At 36.6% G+C, this 25,882-nt stretch overlaps 1 protein-coding gene across 10 annotated transcripts in view; it reads right to left on the bottom strand.

Annotated features, from left to right (window-relative positions):
• The window catches only part of KCNT2 (potassium sodium-activated channel subfamily T member 2), a 347,942-nt gene that overhangs the window by 117,159 nt on the left and 204,901 nt on the right, over nucleotides 1–25,882 (bottom strand). For all 10 annotated transcript variants that reach the window (XR_011499411.1, XR_011499412.1, XR_011499413.1 and 7 more), the window contains exon 15: nucleotides 1,299–1,448. Coding sequence is in view for 7 of the 10 variants with exons in the window: in XM_044762850.2 (XP_044618785.1) it covers nucleotides 1,299–1,448 (150 nt within the window). In the remaining 3 variants the exon portion in view is untranslated. The remainder of the gene's footprint in view (nucleotides 1–1,298; nucleotides 1,449–25,882) is intronic.

Here is a 25,882-nt window from a genome sequence, read left to right as displayed (position 1 = left end):
GCAGACAGAAATTAAAACTTCAAACCAGAGCATTTCAAAGCTTGAAGGGATCCTAAAAGTTCAAGACTCTCATTTTTAAAGGAAAAGAAACTACGTCCTTAGTGTGTTGTGAAATCAGTTTAGTTGAATATAATGCAGCATAAATATGTGTATATATATATTTTTTAATGAAGAAGAATAGAATAAAAGATAATAGAAACATCAGAGTGCATATCATATAGTAAGGGTAATAATTTTTTGTAAATTTTTTTGTGTGTGTACTGGGTCTTACCATAAAATGTCTATCTTACTTTGGTCAAAAAATGTAAACCAGCATTTCCTACTTTACTCTAAAAGTTTGAAAGCCATTGGCTGAAAGGAGAGGAAGAAACTTAAGCAAGGTCACGTGAGAAAGAATCAGGGTCCTTCAATTTCTTTTTGTTCTGTTTCTACCATATTTGATTTACTTGGAATTTTAGAAAAAGAAAATTTTTAAATAGTCTTGAATAGGTATGCAGGTTAATTAGGAGAAATAACAATCAGTGAATGAAACAGGTGTTACTTAAAAATTTCTCATATAACTTTTTCAGGTTATGCTCCAAACACAAAATGTCCTGAATATCTTTATTTTGATATGTCTTATAGCATTACAAATAAATCAAGCTTAAAAATATATTTTAAACGTCAAAAGTGTATGTATAGATAGAATCATATCGAGAATTACAGTGAAATACATTAGATACCAGATTAGTGAAATATACTAGATTTATTACAAATCCTAAAAATATATTACATTAATATAGTAAAATATTGATAATATATGATTTCCATGATAGGCACACATTTTTATTTCTTAAGTAAAAAATTTTACTCAAAAAGAAAAAGAAAAAATAATATTCCATGTTTGAATTGGAAGGTATTATCATTTGTTTTTTAACTTATTTCTCTGGCCAAAGTGAGTTTTTAAAAATATCTAGTTTTTATAAATGTTATTACTTTGTTGAAATTTTTAATCAACACTTTAAAATTTAGATCTACAAAGAAGTTTCATTTTCATGCATTTGTGAATTCTTAATGGATTGAAATATGTTTCAAGATAATTTAAAAGTTACTAAAGTCTCTATTCCTATGAAATTATACTTTACACCTGACTTTAGAGACCATTCAGAAGGCCAGAGTTCTAATGTCTCATTAATTAAGTGAAAAATTTCAGAATACTTGCAACTCATGAGCACCAACATGGGTTGTATTTTAGAAAACTGTATTTAAAAGATATGATTGATTTATATTTTAATTCCAGTCTGGAAGCAGAAACATACTTTTTGTGTGCATGGAAAGAGGCATATGTAAAACTTTTTCCTTCATATTCAGCAAAAAATGTACTTTCTTCCAAAACAATGTGGTACACTTCATTCCCAGAGCATCTACCATACATCTTCTGCCACTGTTCTGGCGACTGCTGGCCTTCTCTGCAACAAAAACACACACACATACACACACACAAAGAGAAAAACACAGTGAATGTGGTTAGGAAAACAATTGTTGTCAAACATAATCTGGCGTTTCCCAAATGTAAGAACTGGCAAGCACAGCTGAAAGAAGTATCTTGTGGTGCTCTAAACGGTATTATTTACAAATACTTAGAGTTACCACCAAATTTTTGAAACACAATGTAAAAGTTTGAAAGTTGGCAGATTCCCAGAAAGCAGGAGTATTTCACAACCCAGTCAATGAAGGCATTTATCCTGACCATGAAGTAATGAGATATAGCATTTGGTTTTTAGTCCCTGTCTATGCAGATCCTGTCATGCACATCGTATATATAATACTTGTTTTATAGTCTCAATAATATGGTCCACTTCATCTCATTTACAATACCTACTTGGACTTGTAGGTAATTGATTTTGCTTTTCATTTAAAATTATAAATGTACGTATGTCAACTCATCAATTTGATTTCATAGAAAGTATACTAATAATTTCTGTCCATATTATAGCATTAGCTTTCTTCCAATGGTGTGGCAGGTAAGAAAAGATACTTCTTCATGATAAAATTAAGGATCTCCAAAAGAGATCCCTAGAAGCATTTTTGAAAAGAAGATAAGTTTATCACAGAAAGTGCTTCTTCTTTTTTCTGGAAGGTTCTGCTCAGTGGCCTTGGAAATATATTAAAAAATTCAACCTATGAAAACTTTATTGTGAATATACAATAGTTCTTTTTCCCACTTTGTACAATAAATTCCATTTACTTTTGCTGAATAAAGCTTATGAACCTTGCAAGTACAAGGAATGCACATTCAGGAAGAAAAGCAATAAATATATAAAAGTTAAAATACTTAATCTTTGCAGATTCTGAAAGGATAAAGGCAGATAACAAGTCATATCTACCATATTTAGAGTTTAAAAAGCAGTTATAGACTCTGAGTTTTGTTTAAAGGATTATTAGGAAGATCATACATTTACCAACATTTTCAAAGTGTCAATAAGCTTTAAAAAAATTGTACATTTTCCAGGTATGTTTCACGTGTACTTCATTCTTTCTTAAGTACGTGTAAGAGTAAAGAGCCTGAGCTTTGGAGTCTCATTGCCTGATCTGCATCCTAACTCTGCAATCTTGGGTGAGTTATTTAACTTTTCATTGATTCTCTACTTTTGTGAAAAACACCATCCAGCTCATTGGGTTGGCTAAAATGAGGTAATACAAATAAATCACTTAGCAACTGTTGGGATCACAGAAACCACTCAGTAAACGTTAGCTTCCATTATTATCATCTTGCTGTTATACCTTCCTCATTGCTAAATTTTGGAGCCACTTTCAACATGTCTAGTCAACCTATTAAACAATAATACTCTTAAATCCTTTACCTTTTCTTCTTTACTGTTAATATATTTTTGGAAATGGAAACATAAAATAAAATGAAACACTTTTGACTACAGACTGCATATGGCCTTGCCTAACTACTACTTCCTAAGAATGATTGTTCCTGGTGGAGAAAACATTTCCTTTGGCAAACAAAAATAAAATTATGCTTGTTATGTAGCACATTTGCTACTTGGCGAGATGGTGCTTGGCAAAGATAGAATCCACTTAAAGGACTGGAAATGCAAGAGAAGGTGCTGGTAATTCAGCAGGATTTGTTTAAGATCCAAAAGGCAGCATGGGGTCAGATAATTGTCATACAAGTGTACTAAAAGCTATTCTAGAGGATCATAAATCTAATTCCAGGGGCTGAAAGGGGAATATAATGTGGTAACTTGGAAGGGAACAGAAAAGAAGAGGGTCAGACAAGGACAGTCTGCATGAATGTCCTTAGATCGTTTGCTTGTTATCATGCTGTTTTATATACTGGCACCTTTCACCTCAGAGGACATCTTTTCTTTAGAATTTCTTTAAAAAGCTCTAATAGGTAACGGAGAATCTCTAAGTTCAGCTAATTGTAAAGATACAAATTTTTCTTCTTTCAGCTCATGTCAATTGCTTGAGAAATGTTGGAAATTAGTAATTCCATCTAATACTAATGGCTATGTCCAGTTCTCACTTATCAATTCCCACACAAAATAAATATTGAGCAGCTGGGAAGTGCTAGGAAAAGTTCTAGATTCAAAGGTTATAGCAGTTAGCAAAAAGGGCAAAAATGCTTTATTTTTGGTTTATTTTTTTCAGGAAGATTGTCCCTGAGCTAACATCTGTGTCCCTCTTCCTCCATTTCATATGTAGGATGCCTGCCACAGCATTGCTTGATAAGAGGTGTGTAGATCTGTGCCTGGGATCCGAGCCAGTGAACCTCGGGGCTACCAAAGCAAAGCATGAAGACTTAACCACTACACCACCGGGCAGGCCCCTAAAAATGCTTTCTTTTTTGGATCCTCTAGTGGAGGAAGACTGACAAACAATAGAAATAAGCAAATTAGGTTATATGTTAGAAGTGATAAGTATTGGGGAGAAAAATAAAGCGGAGAGGGAAATAATTTTTAGGGGTGGGTTGGAATGTAAATGGTATGGCTGAGAAGATGACATCTGAGAACCAATCTTGAAGAAGGTGGGAGAGGTAACCATATGGGTACCCGGGAGGAGAGCGTTATGTGCACAAGTAGCAACCAGAATTTTCCTGAGGCAGAGGAAGGTCTGGTATGGCTAAGGAAATGCAAGGAGGCTCATTCTGCTGGAGTTGAGGGAGGTGGAGAAAATGAGACCAGAGAGGTAACTGGGCAGGAAGACGGTCCCGTGGGGATTTATAAAATTTTACAATGACTTGGACCTTTACTTGGGATCATTTGGCAGCCACTGAAAGATTTCTAAGATGGGTGCAAAAGATTTTGACTTATATTTTACAAAAATATCTCAGGTCCTTGTGCTGAGAAGAGATTGAAGAAGGAGCAATGACCAGTGAGGAGGGTACTGCCATAATCCAGCTAGAAGGTGAAGCTTTGGACCAGGTTAGACTCTCGGTGTGTGATGAAAGTGGACCTGAAAGGATTTGCTGACAGAAGAGAAAAATAAAAATAAAAACCTTAAGTACTCATGTCTATCAGAAACATGGAAATTAATTAATTAAATAAAAAACATCCATACAGATAACATTGAAAAGGCAAGTACTAGTGCTTGTAAAATATTATGAAGAAATCTCAAATACAAAAATGTTAAATGGAAGAAGTGAGTGGCTCCATATTCAGCAGCATAGTTAACTGGGTCCTGGGAAAGAAGAGACATCAATCAGAGATATATGTAGGCTTCACAAACATTTGGAATGTCTATTTTTTAAATTTGGAATGCTAGGTACCTGGATGTTCATGATAATATTCTTGTAAATTTTGAAAGTCTGAAATATTTCTAATAAATGAAAAATAAAATGCATCATAAAAGAGGAAAGAAATACAGAACTGGTAGTGAGGATATAAACCTTTTATTTATATATTTTTCCTTGCTACCTTTCAAGGCAGCCTTACAAGCCACATTACAGAAGCCCCTCTCTGCTTATCAATTTTGAGACTAACATTTTGTTCAGGCAGAACGTAGTCATTTTTCCCTCTTTCAATGATAAAGATATCAAATTTAGGGGCTGGCCCCGTGGCCGAGTGGTTAAGTTCGTGCGCTCCGCTGCAGGCAGCCCAGTGTTTCGTTGGTTCGAATCCTGGGCGCGGACATGGCACTGCTCATCAAACCATGCTGAGGCAGCGTCCCACATGCCACAACTAGAAGGATCCACAACTAAAATATGCAACTATGTACTGGGGGGCTTTGGGGGAAAAAAGGAAAAAATAAAATCTTTAAAATAATAAAAAAAAGAAAAAAGATATCAAATTTAATTTTTTTCTAAACAGTTTTCCAGTTATTCAAATTATTGAATAATCCATTTATTTTTGCCCACTGATCGAAAATAATTTCTTTGTCAAACCCTGAATTCCTAATTAAATGTGCCTCTATTTGGACTTTCTATTCTGTCAAATTGATTTGCCTCTATCCATTCACTAACAACATGCTATTTTAATTATCATAGCTATAAAATATTTTAAAATATGTAAGAATAATCCCCTCTCATTATTATTGTCCTTCAGATTTTCTTGCTATTCTGGTTTCTTCATTTTTCCATATGAACTTAAAATCCGCTTGGCTGCTTCAAAAATAATGCTGTTGATATGGTTATTGGGGTGGCCTTGAATTAAGAAATTTGGGTGAAATTGACATCTTTAAGCTATTGACATATTATACCTTCATTTGTATGTCTATTACTTATTTATTTCCACCACAGCCTCTCACACATTGTCAATTCTTGACAGAATGTAAGCACCAAAACCTCTGCGCCACATTATCTATCTTGTTCTCTGTGGGATCTTTAGGAACTAGAACATTTTATAGGATGCAGTAAATGTTCAAAAAATATTTGTCTAATTACAGAATTTAATCCTCCTGGTAATCTGTAAGATATATGCTAATATTATGCCATTGCAAGGACAAATAAATTGAGGATCAATGGTTTCAAGTATCTTGCCAGCATGAGGAGATAAAAGAATTCACCCTAGACAGTCTGGCTACAAACGCTATACTTTATGCAGCAGCTTCAGTTCTGAGTAACTCCCATGTTCAGCGTGAATGTTTCTTCAGGCTACTAGGAATTTAAGAGCCAAATTTTCTTGTTACTTTTATAAATAACCTATAGTAATCAAAACAGTATGGTGTTGGCATAAAAAGAGAGATATTAGATCAATGGAATAGAATAGAGAGCCCAGAAATAGGCCCATGCATATTTGGTCAATTAATTCATGACAAAGAAGTCAAGAATATACAATGGGGAAAGGACAGCCTCTTCAATAAATGGTGCTGGGAAAACTAGATATCCACATGCAAAAGAATGAATCTAGATCACTATCTTACACCATACACAGAAATCGACTCAAAATGGATTAAAGACTTGAATGTAGGACCTGAAACCCATAAAACTCCCAGAAGAAAACATAGGTGATAAGCTCCTTGTCATTGGTCTTGGCAATGATTTTTTGGATTTGACACCAAAAGCAAAAGCAATAAAAGCAAGAATAAACAAGTGGGACTAAATCAAACTAAAAAGCTTCTGTACATTAAAGGAAACTATCAACAAAATGAAAAGGCATCATATGAAATGGAAGAAAATTTTGCAAATGATATATCTAATCAAAGGTTAATATGCAAACTACATAAAGAACTGATACAACTCAAAAGAAGAAAACAAAAACAATCCAATTAAAAAATGAGCAGAAGAGGGGCTGGCCCCGTGGCCGAGTGGTTAAGTTCGCGCGCTCCGCTGCAGGCGGCCCAGTGTTTCGTTAGTTCGAATCCTGGGCGCGGACATGGCACTGCTCATCAAACCACGCTGAGGCGGCGTCCCACATGCCACAACTAGAAGGACCCACAACGAAGAATATACAACTATGTACCGGGGGGCTTTGGGGAGAAAAAGGAAAAAATAAAAAAATCTTAAAAACAAAAAAAAATGAGCAGAAGATGTGAATATATATTTTTCCAAAGAAACATGTAGATGGTCAACATGTACATGAAAAGGTGCTCAACATCACTAATCATCAGGAAAATGCAAATGAAAGCCACAATGAGATATCACCTCACACCTCTTAGGATGGCTATCACCAAAAAGACAAATAACAAGTTCTGGTGAAGAAGGCTTGTGGGACTCTGAAGAACTGTGGAGAAAAGAGGACGCTTGTGAACTGCTGGTTGGAAAGTAAACTGATGCAGCCACTATGGAAACAGTATGGAGGTTCCTCAAAAAATTAAAAACAGAACCACCATATGATCCAGCAATCCCACTTCTGGGTATTTATTTGAAGAAATCAAAACACCAATTTGAAAAGATATCTGCACCCCCATGCTCATTGCAGCGTTATTTACAACAGCCAAGATGTGGAACCAACTTAAGTGTCCACAAATGAATGGATAAAGAAAATGTGTCATATATGCACAATGGAATATTATGTAGTCATAAAAAAGAAGGAAGTCTTGGCATTTGTGACAACATAGATGGACCTTGAAAGCATTCTGCTAAGTAAAATAAGTCAGACAGAGAATGAAAATACTGTATGATCTCACTTATATGTGAAACAAAAACAACAACAACAACAAAACTGAACTCATAGATACAAAGAACAGACTGGTGGTTGCCGGAGGTGGGGGTGGAGGATGGATGAAATGGGTGAAGGTAGTCAAAAGGTACAAACTTCCAGTTATAAAATAAATAAGTCCTGGAGATTTAATGTACAGTACGATGACTACAGTTAATAATACAGTATTAAATATTTAATTGGTAAGAAAGTAAATTTTAAAAGTTCTCTTCACAAGAAAAAAAGTTTTAACTATGTGTGGTGACGGATGTGAACTAGACTGAGTGTGGTGATCATTGCTCGATATATACATGTGTTGAATCAATATGTTGCACACTTGAAAGCAATATAACGTTATATGTCAATTATATCTCAAAAAAAGAATACAGGGTATTTTATGGTCTGTAGATCCGTAAAAACAAACAAAAAAACATGCTTTGTCTTCAACTTACCATTCTACACAAATTTTTTCTTTGTTTTATCTTACTCTACGTATCCAGGCAGAATTAATTCAAGATGGTTTTTGAATGGCAGCAAAATAATCACATAAATAAATAGATAATATATTTCTAAACTTGTTATACAAGAGAATTCTTCAATTCTACCATCTAAGTGGCTCTTGAACTCACCACATAGCCCTTTCTCCGTCATCAATCTTAGTCTTCAAGAAGTCCTAACTCTTCTTTTTGCCTTGTTGCCTCCAGATTGCCCCTGACAAGTCCATTTATGGTGTTGTCATAAGAGTGAATTTCAAAATCTCAAATCACTTCATGTCGCTCTCCTGTTGAAAATGTTTAAAGGGTTTCCTCCTTCCACTTAAAAATGTGAACTTTCTTATCATCATTAGAAAACTCTCCTGACCTACGCCACGCCCGTCTTTCAAATTCCATCTATTCCTTTAGTCTGCTTTCTCATGTACGCTGCAGCCATGAGCGCTCTTTAATTCCCCTTGAACAAGAAACTCTCTCCTATATCAAGGCCTTTTCACAATGCTGTTCCTTCCTCCTTTGCCCTACTCATTCTTTGACCCACAGCTTAGTCATTCCTTCCTGAGCTTTGCAATGTTGTTCTTTCATAATATCATAACACCAAATTTTAGTAATTAATCCTCAGTCTTACTTCCCTGTGAAATAAGCTCCATGAGAAAAGGGATCATGCCTTGTTTACTGCTGCATCTCCAAGACCTGACATCGCTTCTGACACAGAGTAAGTGCTTAATAAATGTTTTGTTAAACAAACAAAGAGTTCTCTACAATGTTCTTCATGCTCAATTAGTAAATGTTCTGCTTTTCTAATTACATAATTCCTTTATCCTTCACCAGAATCATTTTTTAGATCTAACCAATTACTTTCTCTATGATGAATTTGCCATTAGAATTAGAAAAAAATATCACTGCATTCCATAATTCCATAATCATTAATAGACATGAGTTTAACCTCAGCAACAGGAAAACACAAAAGATATTAGGGATGAAAAGCACAGAATGGAAAGCTTCGTCAAAATTATGAAAAGCCATTTAATGAAGATTTAAGATGTGTTTATACTAATCAAATGAACATTTAGGGAAAATAAATGTCTTGTGCACTTATGGTTAACCTCACAAAACACTCCAACCTGTAAAACAGTACAGTCTGACATCTCTTTCACACCCTTTTGAGGCTGCTCTACCACATTGACTGAAAATTGAACAGTAATAAATCCTTCCTGGACAGTTTTATGTCCACCTTTATTTTCAAAATAATTGCCAGCTACAGCTGTTTGTAAAAGCATTAGTCGAAAAGAAAGAAAACAAGAATAGGAATATGAAAATGAAATATTCTATCAAGAAAGTAAATGGAGTCCAGAGTAAAGTACATACTTAATACTTGAAGGAATCTCTTTGAGATGTCTATTTCCCCTGAATAAATCTGGAATTCACGCAGCCAATACTAAAGTCATGAGAGCCTTAGAAAAACTTCAATGGGGCAGCCTAGGAGGAAAATAAACTTATGTCTGCTATTCTCTGCATTTTGAACCCTAAATAAACAGCTTAGCGAGAAAAATATTTGAAAAAAACAATAAAAGTGTAAGGAAAGATGATAGAGAACTGTTTAGGAGAAAGGGAAAAAAAGTCTAGTGAAGTAAATACATTACAAACTCCATGTCAAAGGCTTCAAGACCTGTAGCCTTCAGCCATGCTCTGTCAAATCCCCCATTGTCATCCCATAACAATGACTTGCACGGATTCCATTTCTTTCACGTCATGTTCAGTTATTGAAAAGCCTAGTCCCATCCAATTTGAAACTTCTATCTTACCAGCTCAGGCTTATTCCCCCCTGGAATGCTGTGCCCTTTGAATTCTAACTGGTCATCAGTGACTTCTATGAAGGCGTCTTGTAGAGACATGTGAAAATGCTTTGTGGGGCATGAGAGGTAGGACTCTGTAGACGTCAAAGGTGAGCAAGAAACTGTCTTCCACTCTCCCCTTCTTATTTCCCAGTGGTACACCCTGGAGCTTCTAGATCCTTGAGTTTCCTCACCTTGTGGCCAACACCCTTGGATGGGGTACTAGAAAGACAGCTCAAATCTTTTTAAGTTATCAGCTGTGCCACAAGAAACCCATGCAGGAGAGGGAAGGCTGTTTGCTAGTTCTACCATGTCTCTCTAATTTCTTTTTCCTCATGTTCAAATAGTCACAGAAAACTACATAAGCAGATGTCTAACTGGGGAATGAGATGCTCGCGCCCAGTTTCCTGCAGGCACCCCTGTTCTCCATGAGTGATGGGGAATTCTTTTGGACTTCATCTCATGTGGCTGGGGGTAGGTACAGAAGCAGTGTGCTCCTCTATGTGTCCCCTCTCTGATCTTCTCTTTCTATAGAAAGGTGGGGAGATTAGAAAATGGGATACTTGACTCTTCTTTCTCCTCAGTTTTGGGTTATAGTCACCAATCCTGGGACAACATAAAAAGTCCCTCTCAGTATAGTAAGCATTGATTTAAAAAAAAAAAAAAAAAGTATGTTTGTTCTATTCTGTTTACTGTTCCCAAGTTGGAAATATTATTTGTTCCAGCTAACTTGTGGATGGTGCATAAATCAATTTTGACAACTGATTTTATTTTTCTTTCGAACACAAGTTGCACATTCCTCACGATTACAAACTTTCAAGGTAAATGGGTATTTACCGCCAGAGAGCAAATTAACTCACATACCAGTCTCCTGTGCTCCACTATGATCAACCAAGTGGCACAAAGACAGTGTGCTAAAAAGTACTTGGGTCTGCTCTCTGCAGAAATGTATTTGAATTCAGGCTTCTGAATGCAGCAAAAGAATCTCACATGCTTTTGTTTTGAACGTTTCCGCACATCAAATTTTCCCAAAGGGAGAGAAAAAGGATTTAACTGGAATTTCCTGTTCCAGAAACAATAAGCTGAAATCTTATTATATTACACACTCTGTTCCTATTTTGGGAACAGGCTGAACTACTCAGGACTCAGTAATATAGTTTGCATTAGAAAAAAAAAGAAAAAAACCCAGCAGAAAACCTTATTCTACTGACAGCTTCCCATTTCTTATGACGATGTATGTTTTTGTAAAACTCACATGAATAAGTTTTAGAAAGTAAAATTTGATTTTTACCCTCATATTTTCTGTATGTATAGAAGGATGCCATCTATGGTAAACTAAAGAAGAGTGCCCAGGGTGTTATGAAGCACTGCCTTCAAGGCTGTAAAATGTGATCATCAGTGGGAATCTCCCTCTTTCACATTATATTTGTTGTTTTAAATGTCTCCACATTCTAATGATTGCATTCAGTTGTGCTGGTACAATTTGTTCTCTTCGAGTCTAAATAATGTAGTTAAATATACAATAAATGATCAGTTTCAGATTCACCAAAATTGACACAGATTGCCAAACCAGTTGCTTCTATACACTTATTTTTATGATCCAACTAAATTATTTTCCAACCAATGGGAATAAAGAGCACCTTGGCACAAGGTTTCTTTCATATAAAATCCATTCTTTGCTATGTAATAAAAGACTTTACATCCAACTAGGTGGAAATTTTTGCCTTAGGAAAAAGGATATCATTTAGATTTCTACTTGAAGAGTTTATTACAATAAAATTTCCTATTGAGGCTCCATTTTAAAGAAGATAAGAAATATATTTCTTACCTCATTATATTGACTGAAAGTAGATTTAAACAGTCTAAAACAAGTGACCCAAAGGTTTAAATCTAACTAAAATTAACAATTTTAACTCAATACTCTAGCATTTCACCAATTCAACATCAGCTTGGTTCCAGGTAGTTGTTTATATTCTTTACAGGCTACTTTTCTGCAAACACACATGAATTGCATTAATTCACAATGGTCTCAAACTTTTAGTTTATTTAAAAATTGAAATATGTAAATGGTGTTACCATCTTGCCTTTACTATCAACCTCAAGAATCTACAGTTAACACTGTAGGTCAAAGAAATTATTTTGACAAATGGTAGCCTGTGTCACTGGAAATATAATAGTAATTTATGAGATCGAGAGGGCCTGTTAGAGTTCAGAGAAGCTTCCAAAACAGGTGAGGTTACAAAAGAAACAGCTAACACACAATTTTGGACGAACGTTTATTCTTGCTAGTCTGCAAATAGAACTGACACACAAGTATGATTATTTTCTCCAGAAAAGAAAAGTATTCCAGAACTCTGGGTAGAAGAAGTAAGAAAACACAAGATTAAGATGCCTAAGTCTACTAGCAAGAGACTCATGTGTTCCTACTCTTGAAGAGAATAACTTCTCCAGCTTTTATGTCATCAGACATCAAGAGGGAAACTTGAGTCCTAAGATTAAAATAGAGAGAATGATAATCGATTTTCTACCACTAGGTGGAACCAGAAAACCATTTGCCATTCTCAGGATAAGAAAAAATTGTGGTTGTAGTGGAGACAATAGAGAAATGCTATATAGCTTTCAAGCATTATTAATAGTGAGCATGAACAGTGTACATTCTTTCAAAAGGGACCTAGTTCGAGAAGAAAGAAATAGAGCTCAAACGTTAAATTTGAAAGGCTGATTGTACATAAAAGTGGCCAAACCTCACTACCCTAAAAGTTGGTTTGTCCTTCACAAACTCCAAAGTGTTTTTCTGAAGTGCTCACTGAATTCAAGAAGCTGCCTAATTACCTGACACAAAATAATCTTAAAATTCTGTAAAGACCTTTCATCTCCTTTTTAAACTGTCAGGTGAAAAAGCAAATTTGTCTGTCCTAACGAAATCGCCTTCTGAGCTCTTTAACTCCGTTATTAAACAAGTCATATCCCACTGATTTTAAACTGTTCTACTTTAGCACTAATAAAAATTTATAGTTAAAATGTGCTTTTCTATCTCTCTCAGAACACAACCTGCTCGCTGAGTGAACACCCCACGTTTGGCGTCTGTTCTGGTGCTGCAAGCTCTGGTAATGCATTTATACTGCATTCCTCTGTCCCTTTAGTTTCGAACATCATAGTGAATTTTCCAGGAAAGTTATAGTCCACATAAATTAATATTTACAGATATAGGAGTTTCAGAAACTCCTATTGTTATTTACATTTTATCATTTGAGTATTTTTTGCACTCTTAAAATTATTTGTAACTAGAAAGTTTCTTTATTACCTCTCCCTGTTGTCATTTGATTTATTCTCAAGGTATGTAAACTAATCTTACCATAGCTAAAAATACTTTGTTAACAAAATAAGTCTACTAGGGGAAATTTATAAGACCTTCCAAATCTATATATAGGCCTTGCGTACATTGTGTCCTGCCCTGTGTTGAGTATTAGTCTTTGGTAATCAGAATGTATTCATGTCTGCATTTCCAAACTCCTAACACAGTGGCTTGCACTGTATGGATGTATGTGATTGTTATTTATGGGATGAAAGAATGAGTGAATGGCCAAACCATAGCAGTATGTTAACTCTATTCAGGGCTCTTTCTAGCATGTTACTTCATCCATAGCTTAAATTTAGAACACCCCCCCACACACACACAAAAAAAATGCTTCCAAATCCTGAGCTTAATTCAAAGAGTTTTGAGGAGTATCTCTTAATAATAACATGTTATCAAATGTATTACTATATCATTGTAGGCATTATCTATTGACTGCCCTCTCTGAGGTATGAGAGAAAAGAATTATCTCACACAGATTCCCCATAGGTCTGCTCCTATAATCCTATTGCTCTTTTTAATTTCTCTTTGGAATTCCTCTTTTGGAGTTGCTCTGCAAGTCTACTGTCGACAGAGCAAGTTTAATAAAGTAAATACGCGAATCAGATCAGATGTAAAACAATGAGGAGTGTTCAGGCTCGTGGTGTGTTGGTTGTTGCATGTCCACTGAAAGGCAATTCAAAGAAAACAACTCAAAAGAAAAAATATTTACACCAGGCTGGTGGCCAAGCAAAACCTATCTGCTAGCAGAATTTGGTCCATTGTTTTTTAGGTTATAAGCTTAGATCTACCAGGTACTTTTCAAGTCTAAATAACATACTTAAAACTGTTGCACTAACGGTAGACACAGTCTCTTTATTTTTCATTTTGTAAGCTGAGGATATTAGTTACTTTCCTTCCTTCCACATCTTCTCCATACTTTGACTCCGGTGTTATTTGCTGCACAGTTATTTTAGCATTGTTGACATTGTAAATATTTGTGTTTTGTTCACTGGCTATAAGTAAGTCAATTGCTTTAGATTAAAAGTAGAGAACCTGTTGTATACATTAAACTTACACAATGTTAAATGTCAATTATATATCAATAAAACTGGAAAAAACAGAGAAACTCTGGGGTGATTACATTATTATGATTACTGCAACATAGTTCACTTAAGAATTAAGCAGACTGCTATAATTATATAACCTTCTCTGTAGTTCCCGGAGCTATTCAAGAGAGAATATTTAAAATTTTTCTCTTGGCGGTCACCTATTGTTCAGTATTATGGCATATTTTAACTTGCATTATTATAGTTTCCTCTTTATTTTCTCAGAGTTTATGATTGCCTGTTTTTTTCCCAGTTGTTAGGGAAAACAGACACAGACACTCTGTGTCCTCTGCCACATCCCATTGTATGTGCTGCTTTTAATCTAGTCTGGTCTCTTGTTGAGATTCAGTGTCTGACTTTTCACATCTTGACCATAACTTTTAGGAATCTGGTTTTAGCTAAGGTGCTCAATCAGACACATATGCAGGAGTTTGTCTGGAAGGGAGCTAAATGAAAAAACAGACTGGCAAGGGGCATCCATTTTGTTGCAGTGGGTGGCTGCAGAGGTGGTATGGTTCTAGGATGTCTAGAGGTCAAAGTTCCTTATCAGGTTAATTGTGTCGTGTGGCAGTGGGAATTGTTCACACAAGTTTAGCCTAGATAGAGGCTAACTTTCTTGCTATTTGAGTTACCCATATTCCTTAATAAATCTCTTTACAATTAAGCTAGTTAAATGGATAGTCTTGCCTGAAGTTAAGAACCCCAGTCAATACTAAGATTTTTCCCACTTTCTACAAGCTTTAGGAATTTTTTTCTTCACTATTAGCTCTTTGTAATCTGGCAATGCTATGTCCCTAGCTGTGGTTCTTTTTCATTCATTATTATTTTCAAGCAAGAGACCCTATCAATTTAAAGCTTCAAAGTTTCCTTTTTCTGGTATAATTTCTTTCATTCCATTTTCTCTATCCTCTCTAGAACTCCCATTAAATCGAATATCCCCTCTCCTGAATTGATCTCCTGTGCTGCAAACCCTTTTTCTTATATATTCTATCTCTTTGCATCTTCATCTGAAATCCTCAAAATTTCTATGATATTATCTTTCAAAGTTTTCATTGAATTTTTTATTGAAGTGTAATTGAGATATAACATTACACTAGTTTCAGGTCTACAATATAATGATTTGATATTTGTATATATTGCAAAATGATCACCACAATAAGTCTAGTCAATATCCACTCTCACACATAGTTACAATTTTTTTTTCTTATGATGAGGACTTTTAAGATCTACTCTCTTAGTAACTTTCAAATATGCAACACAGTACTATTAACCATAGTCCCCATGCTGTACATTACATCTCCAGGACTTATTTATTTTATAACTGGAATTTTGTACCTTTTGTCCACCTTCATCCATTTTGCCCACCCTTTGCCCCCACCATGGCAATGACCAATGTGTTCTCTGTATCTATGAGCTTGGTTTTTTTGTTTTTCTTTAGATTCTACATATAAGTGAAATTATGAGATATTCAGATATTTGTCTTTCTCTGTCTGATGTATCACTTAGTATAACGCCCTGAAGGTCCATCCATGTTGTCACAAATGGTAAGATTTCATTCTTTTTCATGGCTGAATAGTACTCCATTGCATATGTAACCCACATTTTTTCTATCCATTCATCCATTGATGGATATTGAGGTTGTTCCTATATATTGGCTACTGTAAGTAATGCTGCAATGAACATAGGGGTGGGGGGGTGCTCATATTGTTTTCAATTAGTGTTTTCATTTTCTTTGGATAAATACCCAGAAGCAAAACTGCTGGATCATGTGGTAGTTCTATTTTTAATTTTTTGAGGAACTTCCATACTGTTTGTTATAGTTGCTGCACCAATTTGCATTCCCACCAATAGTGTACAAAGGTTCCTTTTTCTCCACATCCTCGCCAACACTTATTTCTTATCTTTTTGATAACAGACATTCTAACAGGTGTGAGATAATATCTCATTGTGGTTTTGATTTGTAGTTCCCTGATGATAGTGACGTTGAACATCTTTTCATGTACTGTTGGCCATTTGTATGTCTTTTTGGGAAAGATATCTATTCAGATTCTATGCTCATATTTTAATCAGATTGATTTTTTGCTATTTAGCTGTATGGGTTTATTGAGTTTTATTGAACTTTAATTTCAGCAATCACTCTGTGAATTTCAGAAGGTCTTCTTTACTTTTTATTTCTCCACCATAACTCCTGTTCCTTTTTTGTTAGGAAGATTAGCCCTGAGCTAACTACTGCCAATCCTCCTCTTTTTGCTGAGGAAGACTGGCCCGGAGCTAACATCTATGCCCATGTTCCTCTACTTTATATGTGGGACACCTACCACAGCATGGCTTTTGCCAAGCGGTGCCATGTCCGCACCCGGGATCTGAACCAGTGAACCCCGGGCCGCCGAGAAGCGGAACGTGTGAACTTAACCGCTGCACCACTGGGTCGGCCCCACTTCTGTTCTTTTTGAATCTTCTTGAGAATAATAGTTACAATTATTTTAATCTATTCTGGATTTATGTATTTATTTATTAGGGGTTTTTTGTTGTTATTATTGAAGAGAAAATCAGATCCTCCAGAATCATAATTAACACAAATTTAAGATAAATATTCTTAAAATTTAAAACTCAATGAACAAAAAAAATTTCCTCAGCATTTTACTCCTTTGAACAAACATTATCACCCTTCTATAATCCTTCAATATTTTCCTGAACTACCATTTATACTTCTCTACTTTTCAAAAATACATTTAAATTTCTTTTTAATGTATTTTTGTTCTTATTTACTGAAACTCTCCTTGTTTCCAAAATATATAGTTGATTCTCGTTTCAAATTTTATAGTCTTTGGACTTTTTTATAACATTTTTTACCAGTGAGTACAAGACCACCATTCTGTAGAGACCCAAAACAATTCCAGTGTGAATAGAGGTAGTTTTGCCCATCTGGCTGGAATTATGTCCCTCGTTTCATCCTGTATGCTGATACTCAGCAAATGACAAGAGCCATTTTTCAAAATTCTGAATATGAGATATACGGCTATTAAGTGGATTCCTTTGTCTGTGAACAGCATTTGTTAAGCAGCAGGTTACACCTCATGGTAATTGAGAAAGGATCGGGCCATTTAGTCTGGGACCTCCAAATGCCAGATTATAGAAGGTTGGACCCCAACCCCAAATTATCCACTAGCATATAATTCCGGCATGTTCTTCTAATTCATTTAGGAAACATCTGGTTTTTCCCAGTGGTATGTGTCTGACTAAACTTAATTGCCAGGAAACGGTACTGTGGTGGGTGGAAGATTGGTAACTGGGTCTGTATACAGCAATGCAATTAAAATTTGTCTTCTTTTTTCTAGGAAACTTGCACCCCACAGCCTCACTAGGGGTTGGAACTTTTTGCTTCTGCATCACCCGCTAAACATATTCTAGGATGGGGGTTTCACCAGAAAACACTCCTTTATCCATTTTCCATGTCCCAGAAATTCATGGCAATCTCTCAGCCCCTCCCGTTCTTTGTCATTGATGAAAGCTTATCATTTTTTATGTCTTTGTCGTCATTTCAATGGAATCTCATGAGAGAGAGTAGATGAAGGCATGTGGTTCACAAACTACACTGAACGAGGGGCCTCAATGAATCCTCTTTACTGCACCCTTTACTTCATTTATTTAACTCATGTGCATGGAGCGTCCATGCGGTGAAAAATATTATAGGAGGTATAAGAATGAGTAAGACATATTCTCTACCTTGAATGAAATTACAGCCTACTAAGTATAAAAAAAATAAATACCTAAGAGAACCATAATACAACCTCTGGCAGAATATAATGAAATTCCATGCGAGTCCATAGAAGGGAGAAATCAGATTAAATTTGGGAGTTTAAAAATGTTCATGAGGAGACAGAATTTTTGATTGAGCAAAATCCTCTAGGAAGGCAGAAGGAATTAATTCAAGGCAGAGGGAACAGCATTAAAAAAAAAGATGTAGAAGGCAGAAACCACAAAGTATATTTAGGATCATGTTATTTGAAGAACACGATACATATCGGAGAATCATGGGCTATAAGGGTAGAAGAATAAATTGGGACTAGAACATAGAGGGTCTTAAATAAATGAAATGGATGTATTTGAATCTAATCTGATAATGAATGATGAGCTATTAAAGGCTTTCCAAGCAGAAGACTGCCAGACTAGGGCAGTATGCGTATTTCTCCAAATATGTTTAATAGAATACTGTTCTAGCTGATCTTTTAATAGGCGTGCTTAGGAAAACATTTCTGAAGTAATCAAACAGATTTTGGATACACCTAATAACATGTATTTCTGTGGAGATTTCCAGTACATGTGGACTTCTATAAAAAATAAGAGCAACTTTCAGAGGTGTATCTTTTCCCTTTCTTGGGATTATCTCCATTCAGACTTCCAGTCTTGAAGTCATTTCTTTAAAAATTTTTTTGTCATGGGAGAAATGCAGAAAGACCACCAAGAATACACAGACATTACCATTTTCCTTAATTTCTATGGTGAAAAGGCAGGCTTCTATGGAACCAGAACTATTTGCATAGTGGAAGCAGTAACAAATTATAGATGTGTTCCAGTAAAACCTATGGTGTCCCCTACTTCCACAGATGTTATGGGTGAAGTGTAGCCCATCAAAAGTCAGACATTGAACTGGGCTGGCCCGGTGGTGCAGTGGTTAAGTTTGCACATTCTGCTTTGGCGTCCCGGGGTTCACTGGTTTCGATCCCGGGTGCGGACATGGCACCACTTGGCAAGCCATGCTGTGGTAGGCGTCCCACATATAAAGTAGAGGAAAATGGGCACGGATGTTAGCTCAGAGCCAGTCTTCCTCAGCAAAAAGAGGAGGATTGGCACAGATGTTAGCTCAAGGCTAATCTTCCTCAAAAATAACAAAAAAAAAAAGTCAGACGTTGAAGTCCTAACCCCCAGTCCCTCAGAATGTGAAAGTACTCAGAGATAGGGGCTTTTGTGGACTTCAATCCAATCTGACAGATGTTGGCCATCTGCAAGCCAGAAAACACACCTCAGGAGAAACCGAGCCTGTCAACACCTTGATCTTGGAATTCTGGCCTCCAAAACTGCGAGAAAATAAATTTCTGTTATTAACCCACCCCGTCTCTTTGTTACAGCAGCCCTAGAAAACTGATACAGCCGTCAAGAGAACCCACGGAGTCTAGAGCAGAGAGGTGTGAGGGGGCAGTTTTAGAAGAAGAGCAATTGAGATCTGTTGAGTACTTTCTGGATACAGTGAAATTAATTCCCACCTCAGAGTGGGAAAGATGGGAAGGACACCAGAAAGAAATATGAAAAGGGCTTTTCCATGGAGTCTGGAAGTCTGAGCAGCAGAATATTCCACATTCCTTCCCAGGCTGTCGTCAGCCAAAGGGCAGCCTATCCTGAGGCATAAAGCCAGCTAAAAGTATGGGTAGGTTGAGGCAACCAGGTGAACCACAAACACGTACACACACACATAGGGAAGTGCGTTTGGCATGGATATATCTATATATTTCTTAAGGGCCCATTAATGACCTAATGTATAAGCCCAAGAAGTCTCCTGGAGGAGCCTAAATAAAGAAACAACTGGAGAGATGTCTGGACAGCCTGTCAGGAGTGTCAGAGAGGGAGTTGCATCTTGGTGGGACCATCCCCCAGAAAGTTGGTGGGATAAGAATTGGCACAGATGTATGCCCTCAGAACAACAAGTGTCAGCCATTGGGCTTAGGGTTTACCAGGAAGCCACCCAGAAGATGACTTCAACTGTGGTCAGCAGCTGAACAGCGGACAGCCACACTGTCCACCTGAGAAGTGAGTGAGACCGTAAGGAAGCATGGAGCCGTCCTGCGGCCAGTTGCACTTTTTAGTTTTTTGAGGAAGATTAGCCCTGAGTTAACATCTGCTGCCAATTCTCCTCTTTTTGCTGAGGAAGACTGGCCCTGAGCTAACATCCATGCCCATCTTCCTCTGCTTTACACGTGGGATGCCTGCCACAGCATGGCTTGCCAAGCAGTGCCGTTCCCGGACCCGGGGCGAACCCCGGGCGGCAGAAGCAGAACATGTGCACTTAACCGCTGCACCACCCGGCCAGCCCCCAGTTGCACTTTTGATACAGGACACTTTCCCATCTTGCCGTTGTTGGAAAGTCACGAGGTTGCTAACGGTGTGGGGCATTAGTGATGGGAAGATGTCAGGTTTGGTAAAAAGCCTGTTAATACTCTCAGATCGGACTGACACCACTGGCAAGTATACACATTAATCTAGCAATGGAAATCGAGGCTCAGATTTAAGAAAGTTCTATCAAATAAAGTTCAAGTTTTATACTCCAAGTGACAATTAGTTGAAATAGAACAATAAAACTTATTAAAACTTCAAAAAATGTGTTTCACTCTAAAAGGGAGTCAAGTGCCTCCCATCCCGATGGGCACCCTATTTTATCCGCCCACAGGAGGAGGGCGACGGAATTAGATTTGCTAGATTACAAACTACAATCCTCTGTTACAGTTTTGGAGTGTGAAACCTTCCAACAGAGCTAAAGATAGCTCATCTGCGTATGCTCCCCACTCCCTCCAAGGTTTGTTTTCCCTTTTCCCTTCTTCCCATCAGGGTGGTAATTATAATCTCTATTACTTTTGAGAAACTTTCCTCCTTACTCATGGCTGCCCCGTCCCCAGGCCCTCTGTGACCTGCTCAGTAATACAGCTAGAAACTCTCCCTCCCCTCTGGTCTCTATCTCCTTCCTTCCTCCCCTCCCTTGTCCTTTGAGACAGGGACAGTCCTTTTCCTGGTAATGGCAAAAGACATTGGATTTTCTTTTCCTCACATCACAGGGCTTAAAAGTGGGACTTCATGGATGTTGGACTCTAATACACAAGGGAGGTCTCATGGCTGATTTTCATTTGAGGTCATTGACCCAATGATCAGAGAAGCTCTGGAGCCTTCTGCATGGTCTAGCCCAGGCCTCTAGTTCCGCTTGGGATCTGCGTTCAAAGCAGTAGGGTATAACAAAAATTCCTTTGCCTGCCATTTGCTCTGTATTTTCATCAAATATATTTTTTCTTAAAGATTTTGCTGACGGAATTCCTCCAGCCAAAATGCTGTCTAAAATATTTAAATCACTCTCAAATCATGCTGATGAAAAAATCTTTAAAAATAAATATTTAATTCCTCAGTCTTTCCTTGTCTATCACGACCTCGACATTCTGAAGAATACTGGCCAGTTATTTCGTAGGATGCTGCCAATACGGGTGTGTCTGATGTTTCCTCATGATCAGAAAATGCTAGCAGGAATACCAAAGAAATTATGCTGTGTACTTCTTAGGGCATGATAGGGACTACACGCTGTGGACATCTGTTTTGTTGGTGATGTTTACTCTGATCTCTTGGTTAAGGTGGTGTCTGTCAGCTTTCTGCACTGTGGAGTCACAATTTGTCCTTTCATAGTTCTTAAATATGATTGAGAGACATGTTTAAACCACACAATTATCCTGGTCCTCAAACTTTCACCTACGAATATGAGTAGCCATTGGAGGTTCTTGTCTACAACAGTTGTTTGTCTAATGATAACTTTCTATTTTTCTTTCCTTTTATATTTATTAATTGGAATTCTTCAGTAAGAGAGAGCTGTCCCTTGTTCTCTATTTATTCATTCCATGGTTTATTTCTATCAGTATGGTCTCATGGATACTTATTTGATTTTATGGGTTAAAAGTCAACGTTGTCATTATTTCTTTTGTTTCTCAAATTGTTCCCTCTTAGTTCACTAGAAACTCCTTAGGTGGGTTCTTGTTCATTATGACAAATTCCCATACTCTTTCGAGCAATTCCTTACTTTCTGGCACCACAAGAGTTTTCCAGGCTCCTCCTGTATTTTCCTGCCCCAGTCCTGGAATCAACCAATGCTCCAAGGAGCCCTGATTCCTCTTACTGGAGAATGAGGTTTAGTAACCAAGATGAGTGCATTGTGCGCTCACAGCTACAGAGGGGTCATTGCTTCCAGCCTCTCTCAGTAGATGAGCTAGGAATTATGTGTATAGATACTAACAGACACATCCAGACACACATCTATATTTCTATCTCTCTCTCTTTTTATATATGCATTAAAAGTCACTAGTTTATTCTGATTCCAATCTCACCCATGATAACTGCCATAGACTGGAGGAGGCTTAGGAAAAATAACAACTAATGCAATGCAGGATCTTGGAGAGGATCCTGGAACAGAAAAGGGACATTAATGGAAAAACTGGTGAAATTCAAACAAGACCGATAATTTAGTCAATAGTATCGTACCAATGTTAATTCCTCATTTGGATAAATGCACTATGATGATGTAAGACGTAAACATTAGAGAAAATTTATCTGTGAAAGCTGTGTGGGAACTCTCTGTACAGTTTTTGCAACTTCTCTGTAAGTCTAAAATAGTTCAGATAAAAAGGTACAAAAACAAGCCATTAAAAATGTAATGTTTAATCCAGCATTTTCCACTCTTACTTGGGTACGTAATTTTATTTTTCAGGAAAAGTATTAACATCCATCCAAAGCATTATTAATTGTGCCTTGGAAGACAAATCTGGCAATTCTATGAAATAACAGAACCACTATTTATATGCACCACACACAAATTAATTATACTGCATTTTGGCTTCATGTGCTTCTACTGTGGTTGCAGATTTCACAAAACTATTAAGCAATCTTTGGTGAAATAGTTATTTGAGAAAGCCTGAATTTCATTTAAGTTTAAATGTACACAATTATAATGCTCGTGAAGAAAGCTGAACAAGCCCATCTCTCTATTATTTTATGAACACTTTGCATTTGGTTAGAGAGGTGATAAAATTTTGCAAGCTAAGGAAACAACCATGAGTGAAGGTATTCTATTTTTGTTTTTTTTTTGCTTTTTCTCCCCAAATCCCCCCAGTACATAGTTGTATATCTTAGTGGGTCCTTCTGGTTGTGGCATGTGGGACGCCACCTCAGCATGGCGTGACGAGCCGTGCCATGTCTGCGCCCAGGATCTGAACCAGCGAAACCCCGGGCCGCCAAAGCAGAGCTCCCGAACTTAACCACTCCGCCATGGGGCCGGCCTCCAAAGATATTCTATTTTTAAAGATACCAATTACTTTGGAAACAACAGACAAAACTTAATAGTTCGTGTTTATAAGTTAATTTTCATTTCACAAGGAGCATTGTAGCAATACCCAGACCTGCTGTTTCCAGATGCTACTGATGAACATAACATACTTGCTCAGTAAGTGAATAAAGGATTTCTTATGTGATAACCACCTCTGCGGAACATATTTACAAAATTACAACTTTTTAAAAATTGATTCTGCTACAATATAAAAGCAACTTTGCTTCTCTTTTACTTCTAATGCTATTTATGGAATGTAGCATTGGAATTCTTATATCTTTTTATCTACTCAAAATACTTAACATATAATTCTATCATATACCAATTGATTTCTATTTGAAGCCTCCTTTTTTGGCCACATAAAAATAAAATTATTTAGCATATTGTAATAATGTGTTATCATTATCTGAATCTGCTTACATTTATATAACGACACTATTTTCTCTGATACATATCTTTTTTAACTGTTTTCTGATTTATTTTAAAATAATGTTTATAGCATTTAATCATTTTCTCTTATTTAAATTATTTTTGTAATGCATTTCTTCCAAACAAACTTTCAAATGGTCACTAAAATCTTGTATCTTTTAAGGAGATAAAAGAGTTTTATGCCTCCCATAACTCTATTTGGCTTTCTTCTATAAAAATCTTCTGACTGAATAATATGATATATCGCTTGAAAGTAAAATGCTTGACATTGTATGTATTTCAGGCATCTTTTTCAAAATATATTCAATCCTAATTTCTGTAATACGACAGTGATTCAAAAGATTGACCACAGTGAAGATGTATGCCTTCACTCTTTATTTCTTGGAAGCATTCTAATACATATTTGCTCATTCATGTCATTCTTTGTTCCACAAAATATCCAATAAAGTTACAAACCTTTATTCTCTTGCAGTCATTAGAATTGCCATATTTTGGTAGAGGCCCTGAAATATTCTGGCTCAGATATGAAATACATGTGTGCAAGGCCTGAGTCATTTTCCACTCCATCACGAACACAATGTATGGTGCTGGATGTCCTGCTTTGTCTTTAAAGCTTCTCTCCTGCCACCTTCATACTGTCTGTGACCCAAATTAAAAGAATGATTTCAATGCACATCGAATCTGACTCACTTGACACGGACTAAGAGAGCCAACGAAGAACTGAAGACTACCTACTACAGTCTGGCATGGCTATGTGCAATCCTTGAAATAATCCTATGAAGTGACTTCATTTACTCTCAAGGCTTTAAATGATGTCTATATGCAGATGACAGCCAAATTGATATCTTCAATGTAGAATTCTCCCTCACGATCAGACGGCACACTGGACAAAATTTTAAGAGCATAATGAGTATCTTAAACTTAATCCCATCCAAAATAAAAATCCTGATCTTCTGTGGTCTTCTTCATCATGGTAAATTATATTGTTCTGGTTGATCAGTGGAAGCATTTGCAATCATCCTAGACTCTTCTCTTTCTGTTCTATCCCACATCAGACAACAATACTTTCAAAATATATCTAGAATATGAGCACTTCTCATCACTTCCACATTCGTACCCATGTCCAAGACAAGGTTTAAATTCTCTGACTTGGATTATTCTCGTAATCTCTTAATTACTTTTTTGCTCATCCAAGAAGTCAATGCATTTTTTCTCTTATTATTCAAATCTCATCACTCCTCTGCTCAGAATCTTCCAATGATTTCTCATCTTAGAGTGACAGTCAACATCCTTATAAGGGTCCAGAAGACGCTACATGATCTGGCCCCTTGTTTCCTCTCGGATCTCACCTTTTACTGCCTTTCTCTTTCCTCTGTTGTAGTTACACTGGCCTGCTTGATGCTTCTCAAATCATCAGATGCTTGCATCTCAGAATCTTTGCTTTTCCTTCAGCCTGGAAAACTCCTACCTCAGATATCTGTATGGCTCACTACCTTAACATGATCAGATCATTGCTCACATATCGACTCCTCCATGAGGTCTTGCATGACTGTATCATTTAAGCTAGACCACTCTTACATCCTTGAACTCCCCATTGTCCTTCCTGCTTTATTTTTCTCCATTGCACTACTGCCTTCTGAGACATTATATATTTTACTTATTTATTTTTGTTTATTGTCTATCTCCCTAATTAGAATAAAATCTCCATGATAGGATAGATTTTTCGGTTGGTTTCCTTACTGAAACCACAACACCTAAAATGGTTGTGTCATACAGTAAGCATTGAATAAATAATTGTTTAATGAATGAATAAAGGAATGGATGAGGAAATTATTACCTCAAATTTTCCATATAAAATGATAGAGAATTAAATGGAATACATAATTGGCTCAACGTTAGTTGGCTTTACCAGTGAGTGAGTCAACCATCTCTATCTGCCAAAACTGGTGTTCTTTCCTTTCTGCCACACTTCCTCCCTGGATTTATGAGTTC

The sequence above is a fragment of the Equus asinus genome, chromosome 30, assembly GCF_041296235.1.
Source record: "Equus asinus isolate D_3611 breed Donkey chromosome 30, EquAss-T2T_v2, whole genome shotgun sequence".
In the NCBI taxonomy this organism is placed as follows: Eukaryota; Metazoa; Chordata; class Mammalia; order Perissodactyla; family Equidae; genus Equus; species Equus asinus.
Note: the sequence above shows the minus strand (reverse complement) of the source record. Positions and strands in the feature narration are given on the sequence as shown.